Source organism: Podarcis vaucheri (genome assembly GCF_965113315.1).
Source record: "Podarcis vaucheri genome assembly, chromosome: 13".
Taxonomy (NCBI): domain Eukaryota; kingdom Metazoa; phylum Chordata; class Lepidosauria; order Squamata; family Lacertidae; genus Podarcis; species Podarcis vaucheri.
This window is the reverse complement of record NC_138751.1, coordinates 27,911,888-27,925,593: the sequence shown is the minus strand read 5'-3', so window position 1 is coordinate 27,925,593 and position 13,706 is coordinate 27,911,888. Positions and strand designations below refer to the sequence as shown.

The following is a 13,706-nucleotide window of genomic DNA, read 5'->3' as shown; positions in this document are numbered from 1 at the left end:
CCCCAAAAACTGAAACGGGGCAAAAACGGGGGTCAAAAACAGGGGTTAGTAAGCCGCTGTTGGCTCAAGCCTGTTAGCAAAGCATGATCAAAGCAAGAGGAAAAAAATGTGTGTTTGCTCCTTTCAGAAAGGTGTAAGGTCAAATCACCCATAGCTTGCTTTCTCTCTGTGATATTTTTATGGTCAGATATATTGTTCAGCCCTCGCTCTCTGGGCTTTTCTCAGTTCCCAGTATAATATGTTTATCATTAGGCTCTGGTAGTCGTTCCCCTTGTAACCCATTATTCCTCTTTTTAGTGGCCATCTAGTGGTCAGATCTCCCTTTCGCTCTTACCACAAAGCACTTCATAAGGATAGATGTATGTATCTGTCTCAAGTCTCTCATCATCTGACTCTCTGCCTTGACAATTGTAGGCTGACTCATCTTCTGCCACAATGGATATGCTGTTTGGACGCCGGAAAACCCCGGAAGAGATGCTCCGGCAAAACCAACGGGCTCTGAACCGTGCCATGCGAGAGCTGGACCGAGAACGGCAGAAGTTGGAAACCCAAGAGAAGAAAATAATTGCTGACATCAAGAAGATGGCTAAACAGGGGCAGATGGTGAGCTTGGAAGTGCAGATGTGCCACCGGAGGGGAGGGCAACCCTTATCTCCATCTCTAACTTGTTTCTCTAACCACAGGATGCAGTGAAGATCATGGCGAAAGACCTGGTGAGGACAAGGCGCTACGTCAAGAAGTTCATCATGATGCGGGCTAATATCCAGGCAGTGTCCCTCAAGATACAGACCCTCAAGTCTAACAACTCCATGGCTCAAGCAATGAAAGGTGTCACCAAAGCCATGGCTACTATGAACAGACAGGTGGGTTGTCCCCAAGCCAGTCCAGCTAGGGGTCTGCAGTGCCAGGAGAGAGAAAGAGAAAGTCCACTTGAGGGGCCATAGCCTGGTTCTGGAGCACCTTCTTTGCATGCAGAAGGTGCCATGTTCCCTCTTTGGTATTTCCAGCATAAAGGATCCCAGGTAGCAGAGGATGGGAAAGGCCTCTCTTCCTGAGACCCCTGGGAGCTGCTGACAGAGTAGACAATATTTGACTATATGGACAAATAGTCTGGCCTGAGAAAAGACAGCTCCCTGTTTCTTGCAACAGGATGTGCAGTAAGACAGACTTTCTTAAAATGGGGTGTCCTTGGTGGACACATGATGGGAGGATGTCAAGGGTGAGAATCGGCTGTGGGTGCCTAGCAGAAAACAACAAGTGGAAAGGCCTTTTTCAAAAGCTCCTGAATCATCAAAGGATGGGAAAAGATGTTTCTAATGACCTAGACAGGGCACAGTTCTTCTTTCCTCAGTTTCCTTAGCTTACTTCTCCCAGACAACAGCAGCATCTGGAGCAGTTGACTTGCTTGCACTAAGGGAGGATTCACCAGACTGGATGTAAGGAGTTCTGGGCTGTTTATTCTGTTGTCTCTAATTATTGCTTCTTTAGAAATGAAAATTCAACCTGCCTCTTTCTTGGTAAGACAGCTTTCCATGTTTAGTGATGTGATTGTGCTCCTACAAGTTCTTAAACCTACTATGGCTTCCACCTGTGTGGAAGACAGATGACTGCCTCTGTCTCTTTCTGGGATGCTGTAACAACAGGCTTCACGGGTTTCTTTCAGCTCAAGTTGCCGCAAATCCAGAAGATCATGATGGAGTTTGAGAAACAGTCAGAGATCATGGACATGAAGGAGGAGATGATGAATGATGCCATTGATGATGCCATGGGAGATGAAGAAGATGAAGAAGAAAGGTGTGTATACGATGGGGGACGGTTATGGGTCCATAAGCAAAGACAGTGGGGAGTGGGCGCCTCTGTGTCCCCATTGCTGCTTAGCTCTTAACTTCTGTAGGTAGCTTAGGTTTTGGAATGACGCTTGTCCTTGGTCACATGAAGGCAGCAGCTTCCACACCAGTATTCCTGCTAAACCTCTATGAAATCTGGGCTTGCCCACTCTGATTTCTTGATGAGGTTCCTGCAAAGGGTGTGTGCATGTGGTAATTGAGACAGAGGTTATTGGTGCTGCTGCTGCCACCATCACTGAATGGTGGACATTGAAGGGAACAACGGAATGAGTTTGAGATCATTCAGATCATCTGTGGCATGTTAAATCAAATGGAGAAGGAAGTGGGGATGAATCTACTTGTCTTTCTCACTCTGTTTCATTTCTGGCCATCAGTTAGAGAGCAACTGCTTTACTTTGTGCATTCTAGAACTCTTGTTTTCTATTGTGTGGGTTTCTTATGAGTTCTAGAACCCTGATTTTCCAAGGTTCTGAAATGCATCAGGTGTCTGCATGAGTAGAGAGGGCTCTGTACTAGAGCAGTCATCCTCTAACTTGTGGAGCACCACTGTGAATGCGACGGAGGGTGGGGTGAGTTGCACCCCTGGTTGCACCCTTGCTTCCTTCTCCACGACATCATCACTTGAAGGGCAAGCTCCTCAATAGGGATATTATCCATGAGAAATATATACTCTTTGCCCATCTGTGCATGCACATACAAATTTATTGTATGCTTGTATATTTGTGTGCGTAGCTGAGCAATACTCAAATGCAAGGGACATGGGCAGACTGCGGATAAGACATTTGAGGGTGGTTGGGAGCAGCAGAATCCCAGCTGCTGTATCCCTCCTACCTCTGTGCATAGCACAACAAGTGGAGCCCTGTTCACAATGAAACAAAATACATAATGTCAGAGCTGCTACCAGGTCCCAGCTCACATAGGACCACGCCACACAGCGTCCACTTTAAAAGAGTCTTTATTGAGTTACAGGTTTCATTTCCGAACTGCAGCGTGCAGCTCTACACCTTCTGCCCTAGGTCGGCGAAGACCCATCTGAGTCCCCGCCTCTTGCACACCAGCTTAATACCCTAGCCTTGCTCCACCTCCTTCGCCTCTCCCTACGTCTCTGGGTCCTTCTGCCCCCCTGGGACTCCTCCCTTCTACTCTCCTCTGACGCTGACCCCCCTGATCCTTCCGCTTCCTTTCGGCGGGCTTTGGGACCTGGCTCACTCTCCGGGCTGCTTACTGCTCCAGCTTCCGCTGCATTTGAACTTGGCGCGCGCGCCCAACTCTCTACTTTCCTCTTGACCGTTGCCTCGCTCTCTGAGGAGGGCGTGACCACCCCTGACTCGTGCCCTCCCTCCTGCTGACGGCCTCCGGAACCCGATGCCTGGCTGCCTTCCTCCCTGCTGCTCTCAGTCTTGAGCGTGGGTCCCGACTTCCAGCTGCTGCTCTCTGAATCTCCTCTGTTCCCTTCCTCCTGGGGTGTCCCCCCGGATCCCCCCCTTGCTCTGCTCACTGGGGCTCCCTTTTGGGAGTCCTCTGACTCACTGCTTAGGCTTGGAGATCTCGGGTCGTCATCATCACTCATTCTCCCTTCGGCTTCCTCCCCCTCGCTCTCTGTTTCCACCCTTCTCTGCTTCTCTGCTTCTGAACCCCTGACATCCATCCCCCCCTCGAAGCCCCCCCTTCCCCCCTCCCCGCTGTCAGGTGTGGGTGCTGGGTGCTCCATCATCATGGGAGGGAATGCTGGATACAGGTCGCTCCCCGTGGGTGGCCGCCAACTGAAGACCTCCGAGTCTTCCCCCTCGCGGTCGTCGACGTTGACTTGTTGCTCTTCCATCTCTGTACCGCCGTGCTCGAACCCGAGGTCCTCCCCGAACACGTCCATGTCAGTCTCTGCGTCGGTCGCTCGACCTGGCATCTCCAGCCACTTCCTGCGCCATTGCTCCTCTGGTCGATCGTCCCACCAATACGAGTTGCCTGATGCCGAACCTGCCGGTGAACCTTCTGGGGAACGGGTGCTCCGTGCGGGTTCCCCTTCTGAGTCGAATCCATGGAACGTGCTGGAAGAAAGTGTGGGTGTGAACAACCAGTCGTCGAAGAAGCTCGCTGGCATGGGTTGGTGTGGGAAGAGGGCATGAAACTCGTCCTTGAGCAGGGGTTCCTCCAAAGCGTAGTCTGGTACCCAGGTATTGGCGCTGGCCCGGGTGCCCTCTCTGGCTAAGAGGTATTCGACTCCCTCTTCCCCCCATCTGGAGTCCAAAATCTCCGTGACCTCGTTGATGTGGTCCTGGTGCTTCACCTCCCGCGTCTCCGTCCGTTCCCGGAGCGGACTTGGCGCCGTCCCTGGCTCCTGGAACCTGTGAGGTGCCTTGTAGGGAGTGAGCACCGACCTGTGGAACACCGGATGCATTCTGGAACCCTCCGGCAGCGCCAGTCGGAAGGCTACCGGGTTGATCTGCGCTTCGACTTGGTACGGACCGATCTGCTTGTGCCCCAACTTCTTCTTGGCAAGTGACCTGGTCGGCACTGCGTGGGCTGCCAACCAGACCCAGTCTCCCACTTGGATCACTTCGCCAACCCGCCTGTGCTTGTCAGCTTGCACCTTGTAGGCGTGCTTAGCTAGCTCCAGCTGCCGTCTGAGTTGATCGTGGACCGCCTGCAGCTCTGACGCGAACGCGTCCGCCGTCTGTGGTTCTCCTTCCCCCACTCTCTCCAGTCCCGGGAAGGTTCTGGGATTCCTCCCATTGTTGGCAAAGAACGGCGTCACTCCTGTGGACACGTGCTTCGTGTTGTTGTAAGCGAACTCGGCTAGCGGCAGGTAATCCACCCACGTCGCAGGCTGTTGATTGGCATAGCATCTCAGGTACTGCTGCATGATGGCATTGACCCTCTCTGCTTGCCCGTTGGTCTGCGGGTGTCTTGCTGATGCCAGATTGACCTTGACATTTAGAAAACCCATCAGCTTCTGCCAGAAAGACGAGATGAACTGGCGTCCGCGGTCGGACAGGATAGACCGTGGCAGGCCATGCACTTTGAACACGTGATCTATGAACAGTTTGGCGGTTTGTTCCGCCGTGGCCACCTTCGCACACGGAATGAAATGTGCCATCTTGGTGAACAAGTCCACCACCACTAGCACAGCTGTCTTGCCTCTCGAGCTGGGTAAATCCGTCACAAAGTCCAGGGCCACCCTCTCCCACGGTTCAAACGGTGTTTGCAGCGGTTCTAACAGTCCCGCCGGTGGTCTGTGTACCGGCTTGGCCCTCTGGCAGGTGTCGCACCTTGCGACGTAGTCCGCGACCTCTCCTCTCAGCCTGGGCCACCAGAAGTCTCTCGCGACTAATTCCATCGTTTTCTCTGTGCCAAAGTGACCGGCCGTGGGTGCGTCGTGCAACTGTTGCAGTACCTTGGCGCGAAGGTCGTCTCCTGGTACATAGACAGCCCCTTTGCGTAGGAGCAAGCCGTCCCGCACCTGGAACTCGTCCGTGGTAGCCGTGCCTCTGAGCAGTTCCGCCATCTTGTCTTGCGCGAATGAGTCGTCCCGCAATGCACGTCGCACCGCATCCAGGTCTACTGTAGCTGAGGCACACGCCCACGCCGTCGGTGCGAAGATGTGCATGGCCGCCGCTGGCGTCACCTCTTCTAGGTATTGCGGTTTTCGGGACAGTGCATCCGCCATGATGTTGGTGTCGCCTGGGACGTACTCTATTCGGAAATTGAAGTCAGCAAAGAACTCCGCCCAACGTATCTGCCTCTGGTTCAGGAACTGAGCCGTGCGCCAGTGCTCCAGATTCTTGTGGTCCGTGCAGACCTGCACCGTGTGCTTGGCGCCGATTAGGAAGTGCCTCCACGCCTTGAAAGCTGCATGAATGGCCAGCAACTCCCTGTCCCAGATGGTGTAGTTCTGCTCCGACTTGCTGAGCTTTCTGGAGTAGAACGCTCCCGGCCGCCACACCCCCTGCGGGTCTCGCTGCAGCAGGACAGCTCCCACGGCTCTGTCTGACGCGTCTGTCTCTACCCTCAACGGTTTACTGGGGTCGATATGCAGCAGTTGCTTCTCCGATGCGAAGAGATGCTTGAGCGCTTGAAAGGACTGTTCCGCCTGCGCCGTCCAGATGAATTTCTTTTTTTTGGAGCTGAGCGTGTCCGTAATTGCTGCCGTCTGCATCGCGAACCCCTTGATAAACTTGCGATAGAAGTTGGCGAAGCCGACAAACCGCTGGACCTCCTTCCGGTTGCGCGGGCTCTTCCAATCCAATACCGCACGAACCTTGGTGCTGTCCATGGCTATCCCCTTGTCCGACAACTTGTATCCCAGGAAATCCACCTCCGTCGTGTCGAACTGGCACTTCTCCAGCTTGGCGTACAGTCTATGTTGTTGCAACCTGCTGAGCACCTCCCTCACGTCTCGGTCGTGAGCTTGCTGCGAGTCAGAGAAAATCAGGATGTCATCCAGGAAGCAGACGCATGTCTTGTAGAGGAGTCCCTCCAACACGTGATGCATAAAAGCTTGAAAACAGTGAGAGCCATTTTGTAATCCAAAGGGCATAACTCTGTATTCGTAGGTGCCCAGCGGCGTGAACATGGCCGTCTTCCACTCATCGCCCTCCCGCATGCGGATGAGATTGTACGCCCCTCGCAGGTCCAACTTGGTGAACACGCGTCCCTTGCGCACCGTCGCGAGGAGGTCGTCAATCCTGGGCATGGGGTAATCAGACGGTTTGGTCATCTGGTTCAAAAGGCGGTAGTCCACAACGAGTCTTTTTTGGGGCGTGTCTTTCTTTTTCACGAAGAAAACGGGACTGCCCCCCACTGCCTTGGACTCTCTGATGAAGCCACGCTCCAGATTATGCTCGATGAACTGTTTGAGTTCCTGCATTTCATCTTCAGACATGGAGTATAGCCGCCCCTTCGGCAGCGTCGCCCCCGGTAGGAGGTCAATCTTGCAGTCATATGGCCGGTGAGGGGGTAGCTTGTCCGCCTCCTTCTCGCAGAAGACCTCCAAAAAGCTCGCGTATTTGTGGGGGACCGCTTGCAACGTTCCCAACTGCAGTTGTGATTCCTCCTCCTCTCCCTCCCGTCGGGGCAGGATGCAGTGTTCTGCGCAATAAGAGGAGCCGAAGATCAGTTGTCTCTGGTACCAAGCCAGTGTCGGACTGTGCCTGTCCAGCCAACTCATGCCCAACACAATGGGCGTGTCCGACAGTTGGGTGACATTAAAACTGATGACTTCCCTGTGGTTGCCAAGGCGCATCACCATCGGTGGCGTCTGCTTCACCACCTGCCCCCCTAGCAACTCTCTGCCATCCACTGTGACGACTTGCAGGGGCAGAGTGGCAGGCAATAGCTGTATAGCGTGCTGCTCCACAAAGCTCTGCGCTATAAAGTCTGCGTTGCTTCCAGAATCCACAGAAAGCGGCACTTCGATAGTGACGCCGTCGGGTAGCTGGAGAGATGCTGTGAGCTGCACTACTGGTTTGGGTGGGAGGGGATCCGTGGGTTGCAATATCGCTGGGGACTGCTTCACAGATGCGTCTGGCTGGGCCCCAGTGCCTCCGTCTCCAGCCAGACATCGTCGTTTCCCTGCTGTGGTTCTCCTTGCTGCGTTGCTGCAGTCACCATTGCTGAGGCTGCAGTGTGCTTGTGGAGCCTCCGGGGACACTCCTTCGCCAAATGGCCTGGATCCTCGCAGATGTAACACTTCCTGTTCCCTCTAGGAGGCTTCGCTTTCACTGCTGCCGGTGCTAGGGCTCTGGCTGCTGACTGAGCCCTTGCACCTCCAACCTCCATCGGTTCCCCTCCCCCTCCTGGCGGAGGTGTGGATTGCGCACGCGCTGCTTCCCTCGGAACGAAAGAGAAACTTCTCGCTGCTTCGCGCCCTCCACGTCCTTCATCTCTGCACCATGGACGTTCTTCCAGCCTCACCCCCACAGTCAGCGCCCTTTGGACCACCTCCTGCGTGCTTCGGGGCCTCTCCCCCCTTGCAATTTCATCCTTAACCGCAGAACTTAGACCCTCCCAGAAGAGGTCTCTGACAGGGGGCGAATCCCGATCCCATTCTAAAGCACTAACCAGCGCAAAAAATCGGGCGTGATACTGCCGGACGCTCGCCCTCCCTTGTTTTAGTCCATGAATCTCCCGTCTGGCAAGATCCACATCAATAGTAGACAAAAAACACGCATCCATCGCTTTGATAAAGGCATCTGCATTCTGAAGCGCCGGATCTTTATCCCTCCACAAATTGCGCAGCCAGGCTTTGGCATCCCCATGCAAATGGGACAATATGAACCCCACCTTCTCTTCCTCATCTCTAAAGTCTTTTGCCAGCAGTTGCAGTGCGCACATTACGTCTGCTCTAAAATTAGGGTACTGTTGCAAAGTCCCATCGAAGTGAGCCACAAGCCCTCCTGCTCTCCGTGCCAATCCCACGCCCTCCGGTCTGGGTCCCGGTTGCCCTTGCTTAACAAGCATTTCAAACCTGGCGTGTAGGTCTCTGTAGGCGGCTGTAGTCTCCTCCTCCCGTTTCTTGGAAGCCAATACCTCTGAGGACAACTGGGTCACTGCCTCTTGCAGCGCGGAGATCCTCTGTTCTTCCGTCATCTTGCTAACCTTTGTGAGCTTGCTTACAGACACCCCTCTTCCTCCCCTAGCGGCTTCTGCTCCCGCTGCGAGGTTTCAGGTTTCTGAAGCTTTGATGAGATGGGTCTTACTGTCAGAGCTGCTACCAGGTCCCAGCTCACATAGGACCACGCCACACAGCGTCCACTTTAAAAGAGTCTTTATTGAGTTACAGGTTTCATTTCCGAACTGCAGCGTGCAGCTCTACACCTTCTGCCCTAGGTCGGCGAAGACCCATCTGAGTCCCCGCCTCTTGCACACCAGCTTAATACCCTAGCCTTGCTCCACCTCCTTCGCCTCTCCCTACGTCTCTGGGTCCTTCTGCCCCCCTGGGACTCCTCCCTTCTACTCTCCTCTGACGCTGACCCCCCTGATCCTTCCGCTTCCTTTCGGCGGGCTTTGGGACCTGGCTCACTCTCCGGGCTGCTTACTGCTCCAGCTTCCGCTGCATTTGAACTTGGCGCGCGCGCCCAACTCTCTACTTTCCTCTTGACCGTTGCCTCGCTCTCTGAGGAGGGCGTGACCACCCCTGACTCGTGCCCTCCCTCCTGCTGACGGCCTCCGGAACCCGATGCCTGGCTGCCTTCCTCCCTGCTGCTCTCAGTCTTGAGCGTGGGTCCCGACTTCCAGCTGCTGCTCTCTGAATCTCCTCTGTTCCCTTCCTCCTGGGGTGTCCCCCCGGATCCCCCCCTTGCTCTGCTCACTGGGGCTCCCTTTTGGGAGTCCTCTGACTCACTGCTTAGGCTTGGAGATCTCGGGTCGTCATCATCACTCATTCTCCCTTCGGCTTCCTCCCCCTCGCTCTCTGTTTCCACCCTTCTCTGCTTCTCTGCTTCTGAACCCCTGACACATAAGTTCACCCAAAATTTTACCAACAGTTGCTGCAGGGGGCGGGGCAGATAGGGGAGCAGGGAGAACAGGATGTGTAGACACAGATGCATCTTGAGGTCTCATGCTGTCTTACCCTTCCATTCACAGTGACGCTGTTGTCTCCCAGGTGCTGGATGAGTTAGGTCTGACGCTGACGGATGAGCTATCCAGTGAGTATCTGTGCATAGTGAACACAGGAGTGGAAGGAACAGTTTGGCAAAGGCAAGAGGCCACAACTCACATTGCCCTTGCAGACCAGTGCAGTTCCCAGACAGGGAAGATCAGGCCCGTTGGCAGGAGGGAAGGAGTGGAGTGGTCCTGTTTAGGACAAATGGGGAATGACCTTTTAACTTCATGCCTTGATGAGGAGCTTCATGCCTTGATGGCTAGGCTGGGCATTGGAGCCCAACAACATCTGGAAGGCCACACTTTTCCCATTCCTCTTCTACAAGAATTTGCCTTACCTTCTATAGGGAGCAGAGTGCTGGACTTAATGGACCTTGTTGCAAAAGGCTTTGAAGGGGCCTCAGCATCCCTGATTTTGAGAGAAACGCACACACTGATGTTCTTGTTCAGATGAGTCAGAGAGCGCTTCTAACAACAGGGTTAGGATCAGCACTGCAGAAGTTGTGGGGTGCGTTTGATTTTCAATAGTAGGTCTGCTGCCACCACTTGACCCACATGCTTACGTTCTGGTAGGCAGGGATACCAAGTCTGAGCAAGCAGAAACTGGACTGTTGTGAAATTTCTCTTGTTTAGCCCAGTAAGATATCAAGTCTCATTATTTACCTCTTAAAGCATGGGTGGGTAACCTCTTGCCCTCCAGATACAGGGATGGTGGGTGTTGTAGTTCAACAACAACAACAGTTTTATTATATATATGCCACCCATCAGACTTCGTTGCTCTGGCCACTTTGGGCAGCTCCCAACAAAATATTAAAAACACAATAAAACATCACACATTAAAAACTTGATATACAGGGCTGCAATACCTAGAGGGCTGCAAGTTCCCCATCCCTGGCTTAAAAACACCCTGTTAGTGATGTAGAACCCAGAAGGGACACAGACTGAAACATAGTAAGGAAATGAAACAATGTACGTTAGAAATGAAAGAAGTTAGGTTAGAGACTTAAGAGTCTTTAACACCCTCCAGGTGTTGTTGAGCCGCACCATAAATTCACAGCCACTTATACTACCTTAGCGGTCATGGCTTCCCCCAATGAATCCTGGGAACTGTAGTTTAAGGTTGCCCTGACAACTCTCCATACTTTTACGAACTACAGTTCTTATCTTAGGATCCTTTGGAGGAAGCCATGATTGTTAAAGTGGTAGAAGAGGTAATGTAGGGAGTGGTTGTGGCCTACATCTCTTGCATGCATATGTAGTTCTACCCAGTGCCCAGGGTCCTTACTGGGTATGGGGTGGGTGCTAAGGGTGTGGCGAGAACTGGGGGAAGGGCGGGGAATGGCGTCCCTTCTGCCACCTCAGACTTTCCTCTTCTCCCTTCCAGACTTGCCTTCAACTGGCGGTTCTCTGAGCGTGGCGGCAGGGAAGAAAGCCGAAGCCTCCTCTGCAGCTCTTGCCGATGCAGATGCTGACCTGGAGGAGCGCCTCAAGAACCTGCGGCGGGACTAGCGGGCATGGAGCTTGGCTCTCCTCCCTCTGCCATCGCCTGGCTCTTTGAAACCCTCCTGGCGTTGGGATGACTTCTGCTGCGGCAGGGAGCAGGGCGTCACGGGCTCCTGAGGGGTGTGGCTGTGGGCAGCATGAGGGGTGGGAAAGGGTTCCATGGAGCTGTGTAGTGCTCTTGCTCCCCCCTCCCTTTCCTTTTTTTTTTTAAAAAAAAGGACTTTAAGCATCACTAGGTGAGGTCGTGGAGGCAAAGGGTTTTCTTTTTCCTGTAACTTGTCAGTGCCTCCATTCCACAAGCCTGGGTGGTTTGGAGACTGGGGCGAGCTCTCCTGAATGGTGGGGGAAAGTGTGTTTGACATCCCCTACTGTAACCCCTGCCCAGACCCTGATAATAACCCCCCCCCCTTGGTGGTGACGGTGAGACGAGAAGAGAAGCACCAGGCAGCACCTTGGCTGATAACCTCCTGCTCCCGCGAACGGGGAGAGAGACACTCCGGCACTTTTCCTGGCTTAAAAGCTTTATATACAGCCCTGCTCCCTGGCCTCAGGTGGGCGTTGCCATTGCGTCTGTCTGTCTCTTGTAATAAAGGTTGTAGATTTGTATTGAACGTTCCTGTGGCGTCTGCTCTTGCTCCCATGGTGGAGTGTCAGAGCTGGGAGGCCCAATAGTCTCAGTCAGGCATAGGCAAACTCGGCCCTCCAGATTTTTTGAGACTACAATTCCCATCATCCCTGGCCACCGGTCCTATTAGCTAAGGATGGTGGGAGTTGTAGTCCCAAAACATCTGGAGGGCCGAGTTTGCCTATGCCTGGTCTTGGCACTTCTGTTGATGTGTATCTGGCTTTCTGACACAACCCATGACTTTTGGAGAAGTGTACATAGGTGTTGCATGCAGGGGATTGTTGTAGGTTTTAGGTGCAGGCGTAGAGAGTTTTGGCCCTCCAGGTGTTGTTGAGCCACAGCTCCCATCAGCCCTAGCAAGGAGGGCCAGTGGCTGGGATAACGGGAGTTAGAGTTTGGCAACATCTGGAAGGTGAAAGGTTCCTTGCCCCTGGTTTAGTGTGTTGACTATGTTTGCTTGCCTCTTAAACATGACCACAGGCGCTGGTTGTGGAGCAGCCGCCAAGTTCCACTCTACCCAGCCTGCCCATCACCTTGAAATTCTCAGAATGGACAACTTGAGTTGAAATGCAGCACTCTTGAATGTTTAGCAGGGCCCTGTGCCACCCACTTCAGCTATGGTGTGACTGGAATATTGTGGCACCCTGATTGTCTTTCGAATTGGAGAGGCTGGAAAGTATTCTGCAAACATGAAAATTGGCAAGAGGCAACTAAGACGAAAAGCCTGGACGTCACAAAGCTTTTTGAGCAATCCTGAGTGTGGGTCTGGATCAGATAGGGCAGGTTTCTAACTTGTCTGATTTGTGTTTGTAGTGTACCTGCCTTATGTCTTTCTACTTATTTATTCATGTCCTTGTGAATCAGACTTCGCGAGTTCTGTGATGGGATCCAGATTCTGAGGTGCGATAAGTTCTGCTAGTAAGCAAGAGTGCGAACCCAGCTTTGAAATCTCTGTGCCACACTGGTAGAAGGGCTGTTGCTAGTATCTTGAGCAACAAATGTAAGAATCTGCATGGGCAAGTCTTACACCCTGAAACACGAATCCCCAAATCCTACACAATCCTAGGCCGCAGTGGCCCCTAGAGAAGTTACCGTATTTTTTGCTCTATAAGACTCACTTTTTCCCTCCTAAAAAGTAAGGGGAAATGTGTGTGCGCCTTATGGAGCGAATGCAGGCTGCGCAGCTATCCCAGAAGCCAGAACAGCAAGAGGGATTGCTGCTTTCACTGCGCAGCGATCCCTCTTGCTGTTCTGGCTTCTGAGATTCAGAATATTTTTTTTCTTGTTTTCCTACTCCAAAAACTAGGTGCGTCTTGTGGTCTGGTGCGTCTTATAGAGCAAAAAATACGGTATGTTTGCAACATGCTGTAGGTGGAGGAAGGAGCTGATCTCTTCCTATCCTTGAAATAAATGTGCAAAGCAGCCATGTGGGCTCAGTTGCCTCCCAGACTGGGCCACAGTGAGTGGCCCGGATACAGGCAAGAGAACGATCCCTTCAAAGGTGAGGGAGTGCACTGTGAAATATCCTTTTACACCCCCTTCCAGGTCAACACATTATTGTGTTGCATCAGCGTATGCAATTGTGCCAGATGTTTCCTTGCTAAATTGGCTGGTTGTGGCTGGATTAAAGAACCCCGGAAAGTAAAGGAAACTTAGAGATGGACTGAGTTTCTAATATTTGCACCACATTTTACTGGAAAAAGAGCTTCCCATTTTCTTTGATTATATGGGCACTTAACTCCTGCAGGCTACATCAAGCCTGTTGAACCAAGGTCCACAGAGGCAGTTCCCCTTTTCTTGTTTTTGTTTTTTTACTGGTTTGCCCCAGAAGTTTAGTTGAAATGTTTTCTGAGATCCGGATGCAAAGTTCTGTCTGCATGTGTGATGGCTAGGATTGGTTGTGGCGACAGCAATGAGGAGAAGTAGAAATGGACCTCTTTCAGGGCTGGCTCAGCCGGGCACTTGAGGCAAGAAAGGATCATAAAGCACTTTTCCAAACTTTCCTTTTAAGGTGCTATATATAAATGATACATATTCGAAGCAGATACAGCAAAGGCAGGGTCAACAACCTTCTGGGGGAGGCAGGGATTTCAAGGTGGGCTGGGAGCACCCTGATGTGGGTGGATTAAAGA

The 13,706-nt window shown here is 52.7% G+C and overlaps 1 protein-coding gene across 1 annotated transcript; it reads left to right on the top strand.

Moving 5' to 3' along the window:
* Positions 1-435: 435 nt before the first annotated feature.
* CHMP2A (charged multivesicular body protein 2A) lies at positions 436-11,560 on the top strand (the record flags this gene model as incomplete). Its single annotated transcript, XM_082195723.1, has 5 exons — positions 436-603; positions 684-863; positions 1,664-1,794; positions 9,429-9,490; positions 10,831-11,560. The coding sequence occupies 5 exons, from the start codon at positions 436-438 to the stop codon at positions 10,953-10,955; spliced, it is 666 nt and encodes a 221-aa protein (XP_082051849.1). The 3' UTR covers positions 10,956-11,560.
* Between the last annotated feature and the right edge of the window lie 2,146 nt (positions 11,561-13,706).